Raw genomic sequence first — 25354 nt, 5'->3', positions numbered from 1 at the left:
CACACTCCTTGTCTTTACTAAGGATTAGTTTTTTGGATTCATTTTCCTTGATTGATATTCAAGTGATTAATTTTTGACGAGTCAATAATTCATGTAATGAGAACGTAATAACATCTACTCACCACAACCACAAGTAACTTGTGAAATATTTTTTCCATTGCTGCAATTAAATATTTTTTATATAGTTGGATTATTACGTTCAGTTTTGAGCATCGCTTTATAGGAAGGATCTTAGCTGTGGAAAGGGTAATCTGAGGAGTTATTAGAATGTTGTAAGAAGTTAAAGGTTATTGTTATGAAGAAAGTCTTGGAAAAACTTCACACTAAGAGAGCCAGCTAAGCGGGATTTAATGGAAATGTTCAGGGTGGAGGATGCTCAGATGGGGGAACCAAACGATTCTCTGCCTTCCCTCCATAGGCTGCTATGATCTCTCAGGCTGTAGTGCTAGCCTTCATTGCTAAACTTGCTGCTTGCTGCTAGTCCAATCCTAAAATCACCCCCATCTCCCAGCATATGTGCCTGTGGAGGTGGGCTGCAGTGACTGGATCTGTCCCTATGCCATCCATGCTTTAATTAATGTGTTGGTAGCACCTGGACCAAATGCAGAGAGGCTGTCACCTTTAAAACAGACTAGCTTTTTTCTAATCTCTATTATAAAAGAAAGGCAGCATTTCAGAGTTTGTCTGATTACATTAAATGCCTGAATGTTGGAGAAAGTAACAACCTTTTCTGAGCATAAAGTATTGGTGTAGAGATTTGTGTGGAAAAATAAGCTACCTTATTTTTCTTGCCATTATTATTATTTGAAGCACATTTGACTCATTTTATTAGAATTGCAGATGATGGTGGGTCATGCGGGAGCAGAATGAAGTGTTTGGAAACAGAAGAAGCACTAAAGCCCATGATTTCTCTCCTAGGCTCTGACCAGGAAAGCATCTCGGCCATGCAAGATCATGTCTAGGGATCTCTTGCATTATCTGTGAAGGCAGATGGGCCTCAGTTTTAAAGTTTTTTTTTCATGAAAGATTACAGCACTTTCTCTCCCTCAAGACTTTTTTTTTAAAGTTTACTTATTGTCACAAGTAGGCTCACATTAACACTGCAATGAAATTACGATGCAAGTCCCCTAGTCATCAGTCTCTGGCACCTGCTCAGATACATTGAGGGAGAATTTAGCATGGCCAGTGCACCTAACCAGCATGTCTGTTGGACTGTGGGAGGAAACTGAAGCAGACACTGGGAGAGACAGTGCAGACTCCACACAGACAGTGATCCAAATTGGGAATCGAACTTGGGTCTCTGACATTGTGAGGCAGCAGTGCTCACCACTGTGCCAACGTGCCCCCCTGTTAACACAGGACTAGAAAGAAAACTCACAACACCAGCTTAAAGTCCAACAGGTTTATTTGTAGCAAATGCCACAAGCTTTCGGAACACACTGTTCCTTCGTCAGGTGGGTGAGAGTACCTTTAAGCTGGTGTTGTGAGACGACTTTCTGTTTTTACCCCAGTCCAACGCTGGCATCTCCACATCAACACTGGATCAGCCAAGGTTTTCTACCCAAGACTTTGGTCAGAGAGTTGGACCAATAACTTTCTGATAAAGCAAATTACTGTGAATGCTGGAATCTGAAACGGAAAAAAAAAGAAAATACTATAAAATCTCAACTGGTCTGACAGCATCTGTGGAGAGAGAATATAGCTAACTTTTCAAATCTGGATGACCCTTTGTCAGAGCTGAAGACAAAGAAAATAGGATGAGACTTATACAATGAGTGGTTTAATTGACAAAATATAGACAAAAAGACTATGGGAATGTAAATGATATTGGCTCAGAAGGATGATGATCGTGGCCCAGTAAGAGATCAGAATGTGTAAATGGCATACAAGGCTAAGCAGAGTGTCAAAGGACAGCCTGAGGCACGTAACACATAGCCCTTGCGGGGAGGGAGGGGGAGCCTGATGGGAAGCCTGATTTTTAAAAATGATTTTAGAAATGAAAATTTAAAGTATAATAAAAAAATAAAAATTTAATAAGATAATGGAATGAAGGTGGAGGAGAGAGTTCATGCTTTGAAGTTGTTGAATTCAATGTTAAGTCCGGAAGGCTGTAAAGTGCCGAATCGGAGGACCGGTTGCTCGACACAATTGTGTCTTCACTGGAACATTGCAACAGGCCAGGATGGACATGAGCAAGACCAAAGGTGTTATACAAAGTAGTCACTCTGTCCATAGTCTCTCTGATGTAGAGTAAATTGCATTGGGAGCTATGAATGCAATATACCAGATTAAAGGATGTGTACATGAAGCGTAGCTTCATTTGAAGTGTTTTTGGGCCCTTGGATAGTAAGCAAGGAGGAGGTAAAGGGGCAGGTGTTGTACCTTCCATGATTATATGGGAAGGTGATGTGTTCGATGTGATGGAATAATGGGCTAGGGTTTCCTGGAGGGAAAGCTCCCTACAGCTGATGGGAGTGAGGGGAAGATGTGTTTGGTGGTGGCATCATGCTGGAGTTGGCAGAAATGGCAGAGACCGCCATTCCTTTCACTTACCATTTCAACACCTTGGCCTCGTCCACGTATCCATCCTTGGCTTGTTGCAGTGTTCCAGTGATGCCCAACGCAGACTGGAGGAACAGCACCTGATCTTCTGATTAGGCACTTTGCAGCCTTCTGGACATTTTCTTCCACCTTTATCCAATTTCCTTCTTTTATTTTCATTTTATCTTGTTTATTTTTTCATTTAATCTTCATTTCTTCCAGTGTTTTCTTTTAAATCTTGCTTTAGATCTTGTTCACCCCACTAGGGCTATCTGTTACACGGTTGTCCTTTGATACTCTGCTTATCTTTGTTCTGCTATTAATACATTCTAATCTATTAATGTATTTTCTCAGCCATGATCCATTATTTCCATTCCCTTTGTCTTTTTGTCTGATATTTTGTCAATTGCCACTCCTCCCCTATGCTTACAGTATAAATTTCATTCTATTTTCTTTGTCTTCAGCTCTGACAAAAAGGATCACCCAGACTCCAAACATTGGCTATAGTCTCCACAGGTGATGCCAGACCTGCTAAGATTTTCCAGCATTTTCTGTTCTTGCAATCACTTTCTGACTCTGAGCTGTAGCAACCCCCTGAATTGAGGAATTAGGGCCTATATGTACAATAGACCAAAAAGCTTCCTTTTATAATGCATATGAATGTTTTGAGTCTTTTTATTGTTAATTCATATACTTTGCAAGCCAAATAAAATCTTGATATGACTTGAATCCTAGGGAACAATCAAAAGGCACTTTCTCACTACCAGTGGTGGCTCAAAATTTAAACCGAAAGAAACACTATCACTACTCCTACCACTATGCATTTCTTACTATCTCACCCCGCCTCCATCACTCTGAAACTTCCAGTGTTTACTCTGACTCACCACACGCAATGGCATTGAGCTCTTTGTGAAAAAAGCAAATGTTTGGTTGTAGGCAGGAACTTGGTCTCTTGGCTTTTGTCATTATACATGATTCACTGGCAGTTTGATATTAGAATCATTCAACTTGAGTCTGCTCATGTATAAAGCAAATGATTCAAGAAATAATTGCTTGCATGAAGGAAGTATTAATTGCTAGAATATTATCTAATGAGCAACAAAATGTTATCCAGAGACTCTGATATGATGACTGCTCCAGCAGAAGAGGCTCCCTGCTCACCCTGAAGTACAAGGGAAACTATACAAATAACTCTGGATGACTTGTTGTTGATCAGTAGTCTGATAAGCTATTACAAATCCATTGGAAGAATTACAATATTTTATCTATTACAGGGTTGTTGGAGTGGGAAAACCTGCGATGTGACATGTAGGTGGTTTTCAGCCGCCTAAGTTGTCACATTCCAAGATTGTCTATGATGCTGTTTATGATTCTTACAGTACTCTCTCACTGAAAGTTGTTTTTTTCCATCCCAGTAAAATCTGTGGAAACTATCTGAAACGGCACATTATTATTCTGGTAGCATAGATCACTGGAAATATTTTTTCACTGATACATTTCCATCAGTGGTAAATTCTGGTTTTTATAATACAAGTTTTTCTGACATACAAAACTGGGGTTGTGTTTCTATTAGATTTGTTAGCAAGGCAATTCATATGTCAGGGTGCACAGTGGTTAGCACTGCTGCCTCATAATGCCAAGGACCTGGGTTCAATTCTGGCCTAGGTCACTGTCTGTGTGGAGTTTGCACGTTCTTCTCATGTCTGTATGGGTTTCCTCCGGGTGCTCCGGTTTCCTCCCATGTTCCAAAGATGTGCGGGTTAGGTTGATTGGCCATGCTGAAAATTGCCCTTAGTGTCCTGAGATGTGTATGTTAGAGGGATTAGTGGGTAAATATGTGGGGATATGGGGGTAGGGCCTGGGTGAGATTGTGGTTGGTGCAGACTTGATGGGTCGAATGGCCTCTTTCTGTACTGTAGTGTTTCTATGATTCTACTGAATCAATTTTGACTGCCACTGTTCTTGCATACTAAGTTTTTGAAGTTTATTTATTAGTCACAAGTAAGGCTTATATTAACACTCGATGAAGTTACTCTGAAACTCCTATAGTCGCCATAGTCCAGTGCCTGTTTCAGTTCAATGCATCTAACCAGCACATCTTTCAGAATGTGGGAGGAAACCATGCTGCTCCTTAAGGGCCGACAATCTAAGTCTAGTACATGAATTGGGATTGAATTAAGTCCAATGTTTATTTTTTTTGGTTCCTCTTTAAGGGTTTTTGATAAAACTAGTTAAGCAGACTCAACTGAATTGCCATAGTATTTCTCAAAACTGGCATTCATTTGTCAGACTCACTTGAATGCCATCAGGATAGCAAGAAATTTAGTTAACATATCAGCATAGAATTCAAGCAGTATGTGCAGACTAGACAAAGCTTCACTCTACAACCAGCCCGTGCTGCCTAACCAGAGGATAACTGATCATTCAAGATTCCCAAAACAGAAAAATGTGTCCTCAGCATTAATATCTTTCAGTTTAATAATTTTTTAAAAAATTGAGGATAAACTTAACAAAATACTTCTGTGCACACTTTTATGTATCCTCTTTTTTATTATCCTTAAAATATGCCCATTATAATTCATCTTGCTCTCTCTCAGACTTCCCAACCTACCACCCACAACTTCACTGTAGTCTTCAGTACATTGGGTTATGTCATGGATTCTTCCCTTTCTCTCTCTTCCTCCCCTGTCAGCCCCCATCAGAAAAAATTGTGGCTTTGCATACCTTTTCTTCCTCAACCCTGTCTACTCGGCCATGTACCTACTGCCAATGAGAAAGTGTTCTCTAGCTTCTCACGTGTTCTTGGTGCCCAGGACAAAAGATTTGACTTTCTTTTCCAGATCCCCTTTTCCAAAGCAGCACAGTTGAGGTCAGCAGAAAAATCAAACTCACTTATCTGCCGCAGTAGGCTAGACACTTTAGTCATTTATTTCTTTGGCAGAAATCACTGGACACACGGTTGAAAGGGTTACTTTATACCAGAACTGAAGTGAAGTATAGCAAGAATGAATGATGGAAAGTTGTTTTAAAATATGTAACTGGTGATAGCCGGCTTACTGCAGGAGTAGTTAGAGATGTTGTTTATTCCTTCTGCCACGTTATCCTTCAGTCAGTAAAAATGTGTGTATTTGCAATAAATATGCTTTCATCTTTGTTGCAAATCAACTACCACATTTTTTTTTGCCTTGTATGAATGTAAATAGCTGTAGAACAAGTAGACATACGTCTCTGATCCTCTCTGCTGCACAGCACTTGAATTAATTTTGGAGCAAGTATGTGTACATGTTGATATATTTCTTAGTCACAAATCCTTTGTACTCTGTATCATAAAGTTTCCCTGCAAAATGTAGAGTAGAAACATAAAACCACACATTTTATGTTTTATATCTATCAAAAATCTTGTAATGTGCAACAGTTAAGCTTCCCCATTGTAGGGGAGGCAGTGATTCAATGGTATTGTCACAGGATTAATTATCTGGAGACCCAGGGTGGTGCTCTGGGGACCCAGGTTTGAATGTCATATGGCAGATGGTGGACTTTAAACTCAAATTGAAGTTGAATGATGACCATGAAACCATTGTCAAAAAAAAGCGCAACCGTTTGACTAATGTCTTGCATGTGACTCCAGACCCACAGCAATGTGATTTGACTTTTAAACGGCCTAGCAAGTCACTCAGTTGTATTTAACCGTTACAAAGGAAACTAAAAGGAATGAAACCAAATGGACCGCCCGATGTTGGCCTAGGCACTGGAAACAACGACAGCAAACCCAAAGACGTCCTCATTGACGTCTGGGGCCTTGTGCCAACATTGGGAGAGGATAGCTGTTTCACAGCAACAGCTTGACATACCTAAACTCACTGAATCATACCTTACAGATAATATCCCAGACACCGTCACCATTCTTGGGTATGTCATCTTCTCACTGGCAGGACAAACCCAGCAGAGACAGTGGCACTGTGTGAGGACATTTGCCTTAGAAGTCCTCAACATTGACTCTGGACCCCGTGAAGTCTTATGGCACCAGGTAAAACATGGGAAAGTAAAATTCCTGCTGAGTATCACATGCTACCCATCCTCAATTAATGAATCTACTCCATGTTGAACAGAACTTGGAGGAAGTGCTGAGGGTAATAAAGGTACAGAATGTCTATCATTAAGAGTGGCTCAGCAGTACCACTATATCACTACAGATTGAATTGGCCATCCTAAAGGACATTTTTTTTTAGACTGGGACTGTGGTAGGTGGTGAGAGAACCAACAAGGGAAGAACATACTTGACCTCAGCCTCATCAACTTGCCTGCCACAGATGCATCAGTTCCTGACAGCATCGGTAGGAGTAACCACTACAGACTTTTTTGTGGAGGCAAAATCCCGTCTTTGTTTTAGGGATATTCCATCATGTCTGACGCTACCACTGTGCTAAATGGAACAGACTTCTAACATCTTATCAACTCAAGATTGGGCATCCATAAGGCGCTGTTGGCCATCAGTAGCAATGGAATTGCACTCAACCACAACATATAACCTCATGGCCTGACATAGCCCCCACTCTACCATTGCCACAAGCTAGATGTTCAACCCTGGCTCCACAAGGAGTAAAGGAGGGCGTGCCAGGAGCTACATCAGGATTATCCAAAAATGAGGTGCCAACCTGGTGAAGCTAACGCACAGAATTACTTGTGGAACAAAAAGCATAAGCAGCAAGTAATAGTGCTAAGCAATTCCACAACATTGGATCAGATCTAAGGTCTGCAATCCTATGACAATGGTGATGGACAATTAAGCAACTCACTGGAGGAGGAGAAGGCTCCATGAATATCCCCATCCTCAATGCTGGAGGAATCCTGCACATTAATGCAGAAGATAAGGCTGAAGCATTCACAACAGTCTTCAGCTAGAAATTCTGCATGTATAATCTGTCTCGGCCTCCTCTGGAAGCCGCAAGGATTACAGATGGCCGTTTTCAGCCAATTCAATTCACTCCATGTGATATTAAGAAATGACTGAAGGACAATGGGCCCTGACAACATTTCCTTAATAGTACTGAAGATTTGTGCTCCAGAACCTAATGCACCCCTAGCCAAGCTACAATATTGGCGTCTACCCAGCAACATGGAAAATTGTCTAGGAATGTCCTGTACACAATAGATAGGGCGGTAATTGGCTGGGTTATATTTATCCTATCATTCTACATTCGATAATCAATAAAGTGATGGAAGACTTGTCAACAGTGCTATCAAATGGCACTTAGTCAGCAATAAGCTGCTCATGGATGCTCAGTTTGTGTTCAGCCACGGTCACTCAGCTCCTGACTTCATTACAGCCTTGGTTCAAAGCAGCATTTCACCAAATATGGCATCAAGGAGACCTAGCAACATTGGAGTCCATGAAAATTGGGGAAAACCCTCCATTGGTTGGAGCCATACCTGGCATAAAGGAAAATGGTTGCGATGATTTGGAAGTCAATCTTCTCAGCTCTGGCATAGTATTCCAGGGGTTCCTCAGGATAGGGTCCTGGGTCCAAACATCTTGAGCTGCATCACCAATGACCTTCCATCTATCATAAGGTCAGAAGTGAGGATGTTTGCTGATGACTGCATGATTTGTGACTCCACAGGCAATAAAGCAGTCCATGTTCAAGTGCAGCAAGTTCTGGACAATTTCCAGGCTTGGGCTGATAAGAGGCAAGTAACATTCACACTACACAACTGCCAGGTAATGACGATCTCTAACAAGAGAGGACCTAACCATCGCCCCTTGATGTTCAGTGGTATTACTATAACTGACTTGCCCCAATATCGACACCCTGGGTATTACCATTGGTCAGAAATTGAACTGCACTAGCCATATAAATACTTTGACTGCCAGAGCAGATCAAAGCCTATGAATCTTGTGGCGAGTAACTCATCTCCTAAATGCCATCTACAAGGTACAAGTCATGAGTATGATGGAATACTCTCCACTTGCCTGGATGAATGCAGCCCCAACAACATTCAAGAAGCTTGACACCATCCAGGACAAAGCAGCCCACTTGATTCCTGTTCCACAAACATTCAATCCCTCCACCATTGACAAACACTGGCAGCTCTGTGTACCATCAACAAGTTGCACTGCAGCCACTCACCAAGGCTCCTTCAACAGCATCTTCTAAACCTATAATCTGTATCACCCAGAAGGACGAGCAGAACATACCTGGAAACACCACCTGCAAGTTCTCCTCCAAGTCACTCACATCTTGACTTGGAAATATATCACAATTCCTTCACTGTCACTGAAAATCCTGGGATTCCCTCTTTAGGTTAAAGAAGGCAACTCGCCACCTTCTGAAGGGCAACTAGGCATGGGTAATAAATACTGGCCTATACAGCATCACCCACATGCAAACTGTTTACATATATAGTTTCCATTATATATTTGGACATAGCAATTGGACAGTATGGACTGAAGAAAATGGATAATGAATTATGCTGGCATGCACCAGTTCAAATATCTCCTACCTGCTAATCTTGCTTCACCTGATTGCACTTGGCCTTGACTTCTCCTAGTCACACTCTCACTCCCTTTGACAAGGCCTGTGACAAGGTTCCGCATGGTAGATTGTTGCCTAAAGTTAAATCTTACGGGATCCAGGATGGGGTATCTAAATGGATACAAAATTGGCTTCATGATAGAAGCCAAAAGGTGGTTGTAGAGAGTTGTTTTTCAAACTGGAGGCCCTATGACCAGCAGTGTGCCTCAGGGATCAGTGCTAGGCTCACTGTTATTTGTCATTTATGTTAATGATTTGAATGAGAATATAGGCGGCATGGTTAGTAAGTTTGTAGATGACACTAGGAGTGTTGGCATAGTGGACAGTGAAGAAAGTTATCTCCAATTGCAGTGGGATCTTGATCAGTTGGGCCAGTGGGTTAATGAATGACAGATGGAGTTTAATTTAGACAAATGTGAGGTGATGCATTTTGGTAGATTGAACCAGGGCAGGACTTACTCAGTTAACAGTAGGGCATTGGGGAGAGTTACAGAACAAAGAGATCTAGGGGTACATGTTCATAGTGCCTTGAAAGCGGAGTAATAGGTGGACAAAGCGGTGAAGAAGGCATTTGGCGTGCTTGGTTACGTTGGTCAGAACATTGAATACAGGAGTTGTTGAAGTTGGTAAGACATTACCAAGACATTGGTAAGGCCACACTTTGGAATACTGTGAGCAATTCTGGTCATCCTATTATAGAAAGGATATTATTAAACTGGAAAGAGTGCAGAAAAGATTTATTAGGATGCTACTGGGATTTGATGGATTGAGTTATAAGGAGAGGCTGAGTAAACTGGGACTTTTTTCTCTGGAGCATAGGAGGCTGAGAGGTGACCATATAGAGGTCTATAAAATAAAGGTAGATAGTCAAATCTTTTCCCAAAGGTAGGGGGGGTCTAAAACTAGAGGGCATAGGTTTAAGATGAGAGGGAAGAGATAGAAAAGTGTCCAGAGGGGCAATTCTTTCACACAGAGGGTGGTGAATGTCTGGAACGAGATGCCAGAGGTGGTAGTAGAGGCGGGTACAATTTAACTTTTCAAAAAAAAACATTTAGGTAGTTACATGGGTACGATGGATATAGAGGGATTTGGGCCAAATGTGGGCAATTGGGATTAGTTTAGGGGTTTTTTTAAAAAAAAAAGGGCGGCATGGACAAATTGGGCCAAAGGGCCTGTTTCCATGCTGTAAACCTCTATGACTCTATGACCTACATTCTGTAAATGAAGAAAAAATTTCTAAATCTTTCTGTCCATATTTATAAACTGTCTATGAAAACATAAGATGCATTAGAAGTTGAAGGTATTTTAAAAGTTTACATATACAGTCACCATTATATATTTGGACAGAGTGTATGGAGTGTGGAAAATGGAGAATGAATTATGCCTGCATGCACTGGTTCAAGTATCTCCTACCTGCTAATCTTGCTTCACCTGATTGCACTTGGTCTTGACTTCTCCCAGTCTCTCACACGCTCCCTCTGGAGGGAGAATGTGACACATTTGAGTAGGCAGTTTCTATTATAAGGGGTGAATTTGGAATTCATAATGGAAAATGCTGACAGGAAATGTGTGGGGTAGAAGAATAATCTCTTTCTTAATAGTGTGTATATTACTTTGGAGCTCTCATTGCATTGCACACAATGAGTGAATATGTGGTGCATTTTTAAATCTTATTAAATATCCACATCTGTGAATTTCCTGTCTGCAGGACCTGTCCTCTAGGTGTGACATTTTATGTCGTCATCTTCCAATTATTAATTCCTATGCCTATATTTACAAGTTTTGGATATATAGACTAATCATTCTGTACATATTTAAAATTCAATTCAAAAAGCTGATTGGACCAGAATATGTATCATCAAGCACTCACGAGTATGAGGCTTATAACAAAAACATACAGCACAAGAAATGAGGCTCACTGTATCTGTGGTACCAAAGAACCACCCAGCCAAATCCCACTTCCCAGCCAAGGGTTTGTAGCCCTACATTATTTTAAAGACTACATTATTCTTTAAAAATATGACAAGGGTTTTTGCTTCTACCACCTTTTTAGGCAATTTCAGAATCCCACCACCCTCTGAGTGTAAAACATTTTCCTCCCCTGTAATCTTTTTGCCAATTACTTTAAATTTATGCCACCTGTTTATTGACCTATCTGTTTTGATGAAAATAGATACTTTGTTTCCACTCCATCTTGGCTTCACAATTTTATGGACCTGAATTAAATTTTAACCTTCTGTCCCAAAGAAAACAGCCACAGCCCATCTGCTGTATCCTCGTAGCTAAAATTCCCCATTCCTGGGAACATCCTCTTAAATCTCCTCTGCATTCTCACTAATTCAATCAAAGCCTTATTGTAGTGTTGTGACCTGGGAAAGCAACCTGTATGCTGCTTAGCTTTTCCAATGGATCTGAATTCGCACTTCAAGGTCACTCTGTCCATACACTTCTTAGTATCCTAGTATTTATTGTGTGTTCCTTGCATGATTTGTCTTCCCCAAATATATTACCCTATACTTCTCTACTTTGAATTCTAGTTATCACTTTTCTGCTCAGCATCATCAGTCCATTGGTATCTTCCAACGGTTTATAATTCTCTATTTGCTATCAATCACAGCCATTTCTGTCTCGCTTGCAAACTTCTTAACCATGCCTCCTACGTTGAAGCCTAAATCATTGAGATATTATCACCTTAATTTGAAGAGTTGTTCTTTTTGAAGTGAACAATTCTTCAGCCTATCAGTATAAAGTTTTTCCCAGGTTGTACTGTTCCTCTGGTTTAGTTTAGCTGTGTAGAAAATCTAGTTGATTGAGACTGTGAAGAATGCAGTACTTATGAAATGGGACATGGAATTAGGGCACTATATCATGGAGTAGTAACATTTGGGGGATATATTCAGACTTTATGCTGAGCCACACTATTTGGGAATTGGTTGCATAGCAAAGGGGACAGTTGTACCTTCCTAAAATTGTTTGATGCCCCATACATGTCCCATAAATCCAAACTCCCAAAGAGAGTTTGCCCAAATATAAGAGGCACCACAGCAAATTCACATGAAAATTTTAGAGGAGAAATGAAACGCAAAGTCTAAAAGTTTTTTTTTAAAGTCCATAATCCAGCTGTGCTCAAAGTTCTTATTATCCACCATAAATCTTTGTTGTTCCACTGGGAACATAAAATTGACGCTTGAACTTGGACTTCCCCAAACAGCGCAATCTAGAAATTGACCAAGTTTTGTCAAGGTGAAATTATGCCCACTCTTATTTTCACTCATCCCTTAAACTCAAATGTATGAAATCTCATGAATCAGTGCAGTCAATCAGTATTATCAATTGTCATCTATTATTGACTGGACAATTTTCTAGGGACTAATTCAAGATTGCTGAATTTTAAGCTAATTTAAACTAGAAATTTGTTTAAATAATTGGTTATTGCTTCAATTTCAGTAATCGGTGATAAGCTGATTGTTGATCATCGGTCTTATGGTCAATTGACTGAATTTAAAGTAATTGTGACATGAGTAAGAAAGTAGACCTGAATGAGGCTTCAGTGGACTGCTGGCTATGTAGCTGCAGGTCATTAATGATGATTAAACGTGACCATGGTTGCCATGTGCCTGAAATTCTGAGTGCAATTTGATGAGAACACAAAGGAGCAAAATCCTCATGTCGTCCTGGGAGCATAACCAGCTTAATGAGCAGGGCTGCTTCAGGAGAATTGACTTTTGAACGAACTACTATTTTTTGCATTTATCTATCAGTTTTAATGTAACTAAACCTCGTAGTGTTTTCAAAGAAATATTCAGTCGGCCATGTAGCTGATATCAAGGCAGATGACTAAAAGCTTGATAAAAGTTAGATTTAAGGAGTACCTTAGAGGAGGAAAGAGAGGTACCGAGTTGGAGGCGTTTAGGGAGTCCACAGATGTGTGGGTTAGTTGATTGGCTGTGCTAAAATTGCCCCTTAGTGATGCACAGGTTAGAGGGATTTGCGGGTAAATATGTAGGAATATGGCCTAGGTGGGATTGTGGTTGGTACAGACTCGATGGGACAAGTAGCCTCTTTCTGCACTGTAGGATTTCTATGAGGGTGATATTTCCAGATTTTGGAGCTGAATGCATAGTCACCAGTGATTAAAATCAGGGAAGTTCAAGGGCCAGAATTGAAGAGATCTCAGTAGGCTGTAAGACTGGATGAGGGTATAGAGATAGGGAGGAATGGGAACAATGATTTTAAAATAATGTTTAACCAGGAGCCATTCTAGGTCACTGTGCGGAGGAGTGATAAGTAAATGACACTTGGTGTGAGTTGTTACTAATGTTAAATTCATGGAAGGTTGAAGATGGGAAGGTGGTCAGCTGTGCTTTGGAATAGTGAAGCTTCAAAGTAGCAAAGGCAAGGATGAGTGTTTCGGCAGCAGATAAGCTGATCCTGGGGCAATGTTGATCATTTTAATGAGGTGGACATGGATGATCTTAGTGATGCACAATAAAGTGGGAGGAAGCTCATCACTGGGTCACCAAGGTTGCAAATTGTTCAGCCCAGGATAGTTGCTGAAGTGGAGCATGGAATGTAGTTAGTGTACTGCTTCTGCTTTCCCTCTATTCAGTTGGAAGAAAATTCTGCTCACCCAGTACTGGATGTTTGACCACCAGCAGTGCCAGAGAAAGTGGAGAGGTCAGAAGAGGTTATGGTGAGGTTACAGTTCAGGGTAAATGTGTTGTGACCAGGATGGGAGGAAAACACAGACTATGTCGTCCCACTACTACTCGAGTTGTATGGTTAAAAGATTAATTCACTTGTCAAAATGGCCAATTATTTACTTTTGCTACTGTTGGACTCGGAATAAAAGAGACTTTCACCAAGTTTCTTTCAATTAACTTAGACTGTTCAAAAAAAAGTTTTGTTGTATAATAGATCAATTTGCAAAAATAGGTACGCAAAATCATATCTGAAAGCATAAGTATATAATCTTTTTAAAAAGACGTGCACAAGCACATGAAAACCAGGGCAGCGAATAGGCTTTATAAAATAAAGTATAAGGGTTTTAATGCAGTAGATCTAGACTTCCTTGTGCAAAGACAGGCCACTGATCCCAGTAGATGTCTATATATTTTCACTATCTGATCTTCACCGGAATATAGAGCTGGATAAGTTCTTGTCTCAGCTTTTAAGTTTCTAAATGCAGACAAGTTATGCTGTGGATAAGCCTACAAGAGGAGAGGTTGTACTTGATTTGGTATTGGGAAATGAACTGGACAGGTGTCTGATCTCTCAGTGGGAGAGCATTTTGGGGATAGTGATCATAACTCTATCTCCTTTTCATTGGCTTTGGAGAGGGATAGGATCAGTCAAGCTAGGAAAGTGTCTAATTGGAGTAAGGGGAATTATGAGGCTATCAGGCAGGAAATTAGAGGCATAAATTGGAAAGAGCTTTTCTCAGGGAAATGTACGGAAGAAATGTGGAAACTTTTCGAGGAATATTTGTCTGGAGTTCTGTACAACAACGTTCCAATGAGACAGGGAAGTTATGATAGGCTAAAGGAACCGTGGTGCATGAAAGCTGTAATGAATTTTGTGAAGAAGAAAAGAAAAGCTTACAAAAGGTTCAGGGAGCTCGGTGGTGCTAGGGATCTAGAAGAGAATACGGCTAATAGGAAGGAAATTAGGCGAGCCAGAAGGAGTCATGAGAAGGCCTTGGCAGGAAGGATTAAGAAAAACCCCCAAGGCATTCTACAAGTTTGTGAAGAGCAAGAGGATAAGACGTGAAGGAATAGGACCTTTCAAGTGTGACGGTGGGAAGGTTTGTATAGAACTGGTAGAAATTGCAGAGATGCTCAATGAATACTTTACTTCAGTATTCATAGTGGAAAAGGATCTCGGTGGTTGTAGCTTTTCAGTCAGACTTGCAGCTGACTGAAAAGCTTGGGCATGTAGACATTAAGAAAGAGAATGTGTTGGAGCTTTTAAAAAGCATCAAGTTAGATAAGTCGCTGGAACCTGATGGGATGTACCCCAGGTTACTGTGGGAGGCAAGGGAACGGATTGCTGAGCCTTTGTCAGTGATCTTTGCGTCATCGATGGAGACAGGAGTGGTTCCGGAGGATTGCGGATGTTGTTGCCTTATTCAAGAAAGAGAGGAGATAGCCCAGGAAATTATAGACCGGTGAGTCTAACCTCAGTGGTTGGTAAGTTGATGGAGAAGGTCCTGAGAGACAGGATTTATGAACATTTGGAGAGGTATAGTATGATCAAGAATAGTCAGCACCGCTTTGTCAAGGGCAGATCATGCCTGACGAGCCTGACTGAATTTTTTGAGGATGTGCCTAAACATGTTGACGAAGGAAGAGCAGTAGATGTGGTTTATATGGACTTCAGCAAGACGCTTGATAAGGTGCTCCATGCAAGGCTTATTGAGAAAGTGAGGGGGCAAGGGATCCAAAGGGACGTTGCTCTGTAGATCCAGAAGCGACTTGCCCACAGAAGGTTCTAGATGGGTCTTTTTCTGCATGGAGGTCGGTTATCAGTGGAGCACCCCAGGGATCTGTTCTGTCATTTTTATAAATGACCTGGATGAGGAAGTAGAGGGATGGGTTGGCAAACTTGCTGATGGCACAAAGATTGGAGGTGTTGTGGATAGTGTGGAGGGATGTCAGAAGTTGCAGTGAGACATTGATAGGATGTAAGACTGGGTGGAGAAGTGGCAGATGGAGTTCAACCCAGATAAGTGTGAAGTGGTTCATTTCGGCAAGCCAAATAGGATGGCAGAATATAATATCAGTGGTAGGACTCTTGGCAGTGTGGAAGATCAGAAGAATCTTGGAGTCCAAGTTCATGGGATGCTCAAAGCAGCTGTGCAGGTTGAAGCTGTGGTTAAGAAGGCGTATGGCCTTCATCAATCGAGGAATCGAGCTTAGGAGTTGGGAGATAATGTTGCAGCTATATAGGACCCTGGTCAGACCCCACTTGGAGTACTGTACTCAGTTCTGGGCGCCTCAATACAGGAAGGATATGGAAGCCATAGAAAGGGTGTAGAGGAGATTTACAAGGATGTTGCTTGGATTGGGGAGCATGCCTTATGAGGATAGGTTGAGGGAGCTCGGCCTTTTCTCCTTGGAGAGATGAAGGATGAGAGGTGACCTGATAGAGGTGTATAAGATGTCGAGAAGTATTGATCAAGTGGATGGTCAGAGGCTTTTTCCCAGGGCTGAAATGGTTGCCACAAGAGGACACAGGTTTATGGTGCTGGGGAGAAGGTACAGAGAAAATGTCAGGGGTAAGTTTTTCACCCAGAATGGTGGGTGCGTGGAATGGGTTGCCAGCAACAGTGGTGGAGGTGTATGCGATAGGGTCCTTCAAGAGACTTTTAGATAAGTACATGGAACTTAGCAAGATAGAGAGCTATAGGTAAGCCTAGTAATTTCTAAGGTAGGGACATGTTCAGCACAACTTTGTGGGCCAAAGGGCCTGTACTGTGCTGTAGTTTTTCTATATTTCTGTTATTTTCCGTTTGTAGTTTGAAACTCCAAACAGAGTCTGTGTTTAAATATACACTTTTTTCTGGAATTTCACAAGCAAAACATTGGCTGATCTGGTTTGAGAAATATGAATTGTATTGTAGTTTTGGTGATGCCCACAGATTGTGCAACTGTTCTAATGTTCAGGGTGTTACTTCACATAAGCTGATAAATACAAAGTGATACAGATGGGAGGCGATGAATGTTTTTATGATCTTCAAAGTAAGCTGCATGCCACTATAACTTTTTTGCTGTTTTATCATCTTTTTCTGTGCAATTTTCTTCCATCAGCTCCTGAGTTAGGATATGGTTCCACAGATGACAGTTACCATTCCGTTTCTCATCCAAGTGACCATTATTCATGCTTATTCTTGATAATGGAGTGTCAGAAGTGATTGTGTTTCTTCCACCCCCTACGCCGCCCCCCCCCCCCCCCCCCCCCCAAAATATAAATGCACATGTCCAGCAAGAATTGCAGAAAAAAACATTTGGGGAGGAAATTATTTTCTCTAGCATAACTGAGATGCTGAGGGGCTAATTGTATTGTTGCCACTCAGCATCAGTTGTCCATCAGAAATGAGACTTTCCAAGTATTATGGTTCGTATACTTGATAAATTTGTCAAGCCCATGAAAGTATCTTTAAAAGTTATGTTTAAAAATAATTGTGCAAAAGAGTGCTCAGCACTATTTCACTTATCTCATAAGTCATGCCATAAATATCATGTCTGCACTTGGTAGCTGTACTGCATATGAGAGGTCAGGGATGTATCATGCCCCCACGTTCTGTAAATTACTCTGAGGTATACAAATGAAGCTCAGATTTATTTTGATCTAATTTAAGGTTTGGTCATTGCTCATTCTGTCTCTCAAAGGAATGCCCAGTGCTGGGAACTTGCCTTGTAGCCAGTCAGGGGGTGCAAGCTAGTGGCTCTGTACAACATGTCTGCAGTGCTGGATCATATCTGTATCTCCTTTGCTTGAGTCTCATGCTCAGATGAAATGAGCCAGCAAGGAACCAACTTGTAAAACCCTGTCATTGTAGTTTAAAGTGATTAATAAAGAGTGCATCCACATAATTCCAGAATGTTCTAAACCCCCTTTCTTACCCTTTCATCATTCACCTCCCTCTACTCTCCCAGCAAAGACACAGATTTTTATATGGAATGTCATGGATATCAACCAAGACACATTCTAATATCTCAGTGCTGTGCATGGAACTTTTAAAATTAATTTAAGTTCCTTACAAGCCAGATGTTTGAAAGAAAATGACAATTCAAGAAGTTGAGAGTAATGCAGTCTGTATAAATTTAAAGGTGACGCAATGAGTAGTCTTGCTCATGTTTCAACAGGAGATGTGTTGATTTGAAAGGAGTTGAACTACTGTTTTACGGTCTAATTCAACATATAAAATGTTGCTTACTATACTAGTGGGTTATAAATATCTTCATAAATTAATCATCTCCTTCTCACATGCTCATGCCTTGAACTGGCCACTTTTTACTGTTCTCAATGTTTAGTCATACAAAAGCTTGTGATTCTAATGAATGGTGACCCACAGACTATCTTGTGAAAGATGAACGATGGGTCTCCTTTTGATAACAAATAGTTCAAACTTTTTCCTCTGTTCATCCAACTGCAAAGACTGCAGGTTTCAGTGATGAACTGAAAAAACTGTCAAATTTATTTACATCTGCTAATGCATGCAAGTAACATTTGTTGAACTTGCGTCCAATGATTTATTTTTGATGTTTAGATGTTTTCTTGCACCTAACAGATGTCTGTTGTACTTTTTAGTTTCTTAATTTATTTTCAACATAGGTCATTACTGAGAGTGATTTTTCAGGCTAAGCCTTGTTACAGTTTTTGCTACTCCATTGTCATATTCAGGATGAACTTAAGATATTAGTCATCACGGACTATAAGATCATACTTTGTGAAAGTGGCCACATAATCTGTTAAGGTGACTGCGACTTAATACGTGACTATGGGCAATTAAACATGGTAACATGTTAAATTGCCCATAGTTGCATATTAAAACTGGAGCAAGAGTAGGCCATTAGGCCCCTGGAACTTGCTTTGCCATTCAGTTATATCATAGCTTATGATTTATCTCAGTGCCATTTTACCCATATCCCTTGAAGACTGTACTATCTAGAAATCTATGAACATACCACATGATAAACTCCACAGCCCTTTGGGATAAAGAATTCTAAAGATTGACCCCCTAGTTTGAGATCACCATCACCTGCCCCAATCTTACGCTCCCCCCCCCCCCCCCCAAGAATTTTTTGCTTCAATGAAATCACCCCTCATTCTTCAAAACTCTGGACCACAGGTGCAGTCTCCTCAACCTCTCCCAATAGGACAATCCTACCATCCCAGGGTGGGAAACTTTGTTGCAATAAACTGTTGGACAGTGTTTAGTTAAATGTGGATTTGAATGAAGGTCCTTCAAATCCATCTGCAAAGTTGAGAGATCTCATTGTTTTAAGGATGAGCTAGTGTTTGTGGAATTAGATTGTTGGTCTTTGTTGAACAAGCTCAGGTTGGGACAGAGATGAAAATGAGTGACTATCATTGGACCCTGCAGTCATGTGACTGAAACATACTTTCAGGAACTGCAGTTTAAAATACTCTGGACAAAGCAAAATCCAGCAGAGAAACATCTGAAATCCCAAGAACCATCTGAAACTGCAGATTCCAGTCCACCTGAGAACAAATCTGGCTATTTATCTAAAAAATGCTGTGTAGCTGTATGAGAATCTATTTATGTTTAGAAGATCTTCAATCCAACTGATTGAAGGAGTCTGACACTTATGTCAGATTCCTATTTATTGACTACAGCTCAGCCTTCAACACCATTATTCCCACAAAACTCATATCCAAACTGCATGGCCTGGCCCTCAGCACCTCACTCTGTGACTGGATCCTGAACTTCCGAACTCAGAGACCACAATTAGTAAGGATAGGCAACAACACCTCCTCCACCATCATCCTCAACACTGGTGCCCCACAAAGCTGTGTTCTCAGTCCCCTATTATCCTCAATAGACCAATGACTGTGTGGCCAAATTCCCCTCCACTTTGATTTTCAAGTTTGCTGATGACACCACCGTCGTGGGTCAGATCTTAAACAATGACGAGACAGAGTACAAGAATGAGGGAGGGAACCCAGTGAACCGGTGTACTAACAATCTCTCCCTCTATGTGAACAAAATGAAGGAGATTGTCATCGACTTCAGGAAGTGTAAAGGAGAACATGGCCCTGTCTACATTAACGGGCATGAAGTAGAAAGGGTCGAGAGAGCTTCAAGTTTTTAGGTGTCCAGATCCTGTCTTGCACCCCCATGCCGACAATATAGTTAAGAAAGCCCACCAACACCTCTACTTTCTCAGAAGACTAAGGAAATTTGGCATGTCAGCTACAACTCTCTCCAACTTTTACAGATGCACCACAGAAAGTATTCTTTCTGGTTGTTTCACAGCTTGGTACGGCTCCTGCTCTGCACAAGACTGCAAGGAACTACAAAAGGTCATGAATGTAGCCCAGTCTATCACGCAAACCAACCTCCCACCCATTGACTTGGTCTACATTTCCCGCTGCCTTGGCAAAGCAGCCAGCATAATTAAATACCCCACGCATCTCGGACATTCTCTCTTCCATCTTCTTCCGTCAGGAAAAAGATACAAAAGTCTGAGGTCGCGTACCAACCAACTCGAGAACAGCTTCTTCCGTGCTGCTGTCAGACTTTTGAATGGACTTACCTTGCATTAAGTTGATCTTTCTCTACACCCTAGCTATGACTGTAACATTACATTCTGTGCTCTCTTGTTTCCTTCTATATGAATGGTATGCTTTGTTTGTATAGCACGCGAGAAACAATACTTTTCACTATATTAATACGTGTGACAAATCAAATCAACTGAAGTATCAATTCAGAAAGCCTGCATCAAATAAAGGCTAAGCAATAAATTTAATTTTTACAGTTCAGCTTTAATTTCACTTATATCTAATGATTACATGAGTGATAGTCTGAGTGTGATAATTGAGATGTTGAGTTTCAAACATCCGGGGCAAATTAGTGATAATAAATAACCTTTATTTAGTTTATTTAAAATTAAGAAAAATCACTCTGAAGTTAAGGACATGCATGTAAACATCCTGATTACAGACTAAAGGGACCACATTAATTCTATCTGTAACAAGATGAAGCTTTTTTTAAAGTAGTGTCGCAAGTAACACTACCACAGTGGTACAGTTGTTAACACTATAGCCTCTCAGTGCCAGGGTCCTGACTTTGTCATACTGAATTTTATTAACCGTACATATTTACGAACTCCAAATTGGACATTTCAGTTTTTTTTTAAAACCAGTCATTCCACCGACATAGCAACAGGTCAAACAATGCACTGATCTCAGACCAGTGTCACCAAGTCTGACTTGAAGTGAAGACTTTTTAATTGGAGCTGACCAGCACAATGCTGGGACTGTACCTGTCTCACTGTGGATACACCAGGTCCCAGTAAAGTTACCAGGACTGCAGACCTTGACTTGCACCAACACAAAGCAGGCATGAATACAAGTGGAATACCAAATTCCAGCCTCGGGTCACTATGTGTGTGGAGTTTGCACGTTCTCCCCATGTCTGTGTGGGTTTCCTTTAGGTGCTTCAGTTCTTCCCCCCCCACCCCTTCTCCATTTCAAAAATGTATGGGTTAAGTTGATTGGCCATGTTAAATTTGTGACTAAAAAACAGAATTTTAATATCAACTTGAATATCACAAACTTCCATCCTTCACCCATAATTGAAAGAACTTTCCTTCAGTCCTGCTTGCTTTACTATCTTCCCTCACCGTTTGCAGCTTACTTCTAAGATCTTTACCAAACTAATCCAACTGAATTTTTAGCCTGTCTTAGTCTTATGCTATCAAATCTGTGCCCCCATATGTTCCACCTCTCTATAAAGTGCCTCCTGATATTTTCCATATTAAAGCTGGTAAATAAGTACAAGTTGTTGGAATTAAGTGCATCATGATTGCATGCCAACAACACCAAGATATTTGAGTTTGTAGGTTATGTCAAACAAATTCATTGCTGATAGTTCTTGAAAACAGCATAAGGACTCTGGATTTAAACATAATTGGTGTTTTTGATACTTGCAGAACAAAAACTTTGTAGGTGTAAAGTTCAAACTTGCAGTTGAACAATGTCTAACAATAAACATGACGTAGAAGTTTTGAACATGGTCGTACCAGGGATGGAGTGATCAAGATGTTTCAGGCAGTTTTTTAAAATTGTGCTAAAAAGTGCCTTAATTTACAATCACCTGGAGCATTTGTGGATTATCCCTTCAATATTACAAGCAAACAACACTCTAATTGAGTCAATTTCTTTTCAGAGTAAATCAATTTTGGCGTAGCCATGTGCAGATGTATTTAGTACAAATTTTTCTTCACCCGGTAAAAAAGGTTTTTATTTCTTTAAGTTAGTACTATCATTTCAATGAATGCTGCAGCTTTTAAAGAAGTAAGTGAACCCTTGGATCGTGTATTTCTAGTGTACTCTTGTCCCATTAATCAGAATTGATTTTACTTTTTTAAAAGCTCTGTGCTTGCTTTGCAGTCATGAAGCTTACAAAGGCTATTGAGGGTGGGATTAACATGGGTTAATTATTAAAAATCCTTACAATGCCATTCAGAAGACATTCCCTCTCACAGCTCCAAACCCAAGTGCACGCTTCATTTAATTCTTATTGAGTGAGATGTCATTTTATTCCAAATCGTCACTTTCATTTTGAAATTTAAAATTGTAACCAGTGATTGTCATTTTTGTTTTTTTTTAACTAATATTGTATAATTAACAAAGCTCGTGTTTTGCGTGTTGCATTTAAACAGATGAAGACTTAACAGTGTTGAATTTGATTTGCAGGTCAGTGTTGAAGTTCTGGTGGAACATCCTTTTTTTGTTTTTGGAAAAGGCTGGTCATCGTGTTGTCCGGAGAGAACCTCTCAACTCTTTGGTTTGCCATGTTCCAAACTTTCTGTTGGTGATGTTTGCATATCTCTTACACTGAAAAATCTGAAAAATGGCTCTATAAAGAAAGGACAAGCTATTGACTCAACAGGTGGCTTATTGAAGCACCCAAAGAATTATAGTATATCTGAGAACAGGCCCCGGCACTTGGAGCGAGAGAATGGGATTGTTCAGGGAAGTGCACCAGTTGTCTCAGAAAATGGCAAACTGAAGTTTTCTGAAACCATTACAATACAGTCTGCAAGGTCATGGCTCAACAAAACAGAGGTCGGGAGGCCTCCAAAGAGGAAAAGGAGGTGGTCTGCTCCCGAAACACGAAAAGTAGAGAAGACAGATGACGAGCAGCCGTTGAATCTTCCCAAGCCTTCCTTCATTCCTCAGGAGGTTAAGATTTGCATTGAAGGACGGTCCAACGTAGGCAAGTGAAGGCACTATGGGAAGTGGCGGAAGCTCAAAAAAAAATTCAATCTATAATACTGTACTGTAGACTTAAAGCTAGAAAAAAACCCCAGTATTTACATGTTATCTGCTTGTTATTTTAGTTTTTTGTTAATAACATGTTGTAATAATTTCAAATGGTGTTAAGGAGGAGACTGGTAACTATGTTCTTTCCACATAGCTCTGACTGTTCACTGTTTGTTGAATGCTCTTATGAAAATTCTCACCAGGATTATTCCTATCATGATTAGAATCCATTACTGTCTTCTCTGGTACTGTTTTTTTAATTCAGTTCATATTTAGTGATGATTGGTGCCACTTTCTTTTTCCCCATGCTCACTTGAATGTTGTGCAACACAACAAAGTGGCAGAATGGTCTTTAAGCACTTGCAATTCAGTAATATTGATTTACTGGGTAACTGGTCTGAATGCTCAAAGTCATACCAAAATGACAAGTTTAGTATTATCTTGTAAACGCTGTCATCCATATAGAGCTAGATACTGAACTTTAAAGGAAATGGAAACTGAAGAATGATGTCTAGAAGATGTGAGTCTAGAACGAGTTGTCGATTCAAGTTGTTTGGACGAATGAGAATCATTTATCTTGAATCTTGTGTGAATGATTATGTATGGTAGCAGTAGTCCATTGAAGACTGCTTGATCAGAAAGCACTTTTTAAATGTAATGCTTCAAAAACAGGGGAAAAGATCCTAGAGAGTTGAAACAAAAGCTGGAAGAGAAATCTAGGGTTATCCAGTGTTTAACTGTTGTACTTTTAAAGCATTTGGCAATTTGCACACCTCGAGAGTCAACAATCATGCAGTGAATCTGTCAGTTGTTGTTTTTTTTTCTCCCCTTTTTTTTTGAAAAAGGGGAAACTTAAAAAAAGATGTAGCGATCATTGTTTGGCCTGCCTTAGCATTGGGACCTTCCCACAGTGTTGTTTCATGGGATATTGAGTTGAGTGGTTGACTCAAAAGTCTGTCATATCTAATGAAATTAATCTCTCTTAGGACAGCTCGAAAGGACTTTGGTTCCAGTAACTTGCCATTTTAAAAATATCAAGCTCCTCAATAGCAGATCTTTCAAAATTGAAGATGGTTTCAAATCGTGTAATAAAAGGTTTCTTATCTACTTATATATTACACATGAATGTCAGTGTACACCAGTGATATCTTATGATTTAAAAAAAAAATGTACAGGATTTTACTCATTCAAATCTTTGTTCTCAGTCATCTTCAAGTAGAGCTTAAATTAGAATGTTTTAGTTTGAGATGCACAGTGCTTTTCTGAAGCACGACACAAAAACACTTAAAATGTCATTCATCGAACATGCAGTATTTAAAATGAACAAAGCCTCCTTTGATGACTTTTCTTTGTTTCGTAACAGGTTCTCAAACAAAACTGAAAACTGTTGGAAGTGAACAGGGGGTGATGACTTTTTTAATTTGTGCAAGTAACTTGAAGTTTAGCTAGCATTGGAAACTCTAATTTCTTGGCTTTTAGCTGGCACTTGCATCTTTAAGATTGTATTCCAAAGCTGTTTCAAGATCTTAATGGGGAGGTAGGGCGGCAGGGGGTTGATGAAACAAAAGCTAGAGTATCGCAGAAGTTTGTTGTAATTAAACCTCTCAGCGATGCACCAAAATAGCTGGGCAGGTTTTCAGTATATTGCACATTCACATTGCTTGGTAATGAGAAAATGGAGTTTCTGCTCAGTAAATACATCAGCCCTCTCATTAACTTGCTCAGGGCAGTCACATTCTTTTATTTTTCTTAATGGTAGATGGTAAGAGGTAATTGAAATGGTGGAACAATGGAGTTAGAGATACTTCTAAGATTTTAGGTAAAATAATCAGTACCACTATACATAGGTGATTTTTTTTTTCCCCAGCATGGAAGCAGGGACTCATTTAACTGACTGGTTCTGCTTAAGAAACACTACAGGAAATAGTCAGGCACAATGCAAACAATTCAGTTAGTTTGTATTGATTTACAAATAAGAATTCCAGTTCTATTAAAATGCTTGATCACATCATTTGATCCAACCGCCTATTACTCTGAATTTGTTTGCTTGTGCAGTAACCTTTTGTTAAAAGTGCCAAGTTTAGTCAGATAGTTCACATCTTTTAGCTTACATTTGAAATGAAATATTATTTGCATTTCTCGCTAATCATTGTACTGCTGCCTTTTTTTAAACTGAGTCCCTGGCCTCCTCTTTTTTAGAAAGAAACAAAGCTGGATCAGAATGCAAGGAAAGCTTTTTTCATTTACAGTATAGCCAGATCAGC

The 25354-nt window shown here is 40.2% G+C and overlaps 1 protein-coding gene across 5 annotated transcripts in view; it reads left to right on the top strand.

Annotated features, from left to right (window-relative positions):
- Positions 1-24432, top strand: part of atxn1a (ataxin 1a) — a 338523-nt gene extending 314091 nt beyond the window's left edge. For all 5 annotated transcript variants that reach the window (XM_080204441.1, XM_080204413.1, XM_080204420.1 and 2 more), the window contains one exon: positions 22521-24432. In XM_080204441.1, the coding sequence (XP_080060567.1) occupies positions 22521-23051 (531 nt within the window). In that variant the 3' untranslated portion in view covers positions 23052-24432. The remainder of the gene's footprint in view (positions 1-22520) is intronic.
- The last annotated feature ends 922 nt before the right edge of the window (positions 24433-25354 follow it).

Source organism: Carcharhinus amblyrhynchos, chromosome 2, assembly GCF_965287045.1.
Source record: "Carcharhinus amblyrhynchos chromosome 2, sCarAmb.v2.hapA, whole genome shotgun sequence".
NCBI classification, from domain to species: domain Eukaryota; kingdom Metazoa; phylum Chordata; class Chondrichthyes; order Carcharhiniformes; family Carcharhinidae; genus Carcharhinus; species Carcharhinus amblyrhynchos.
Note: the sequence above shows the minus strand (reverse complement) of the source record. Positions and strands in the feature narration are given on the sequence as shown.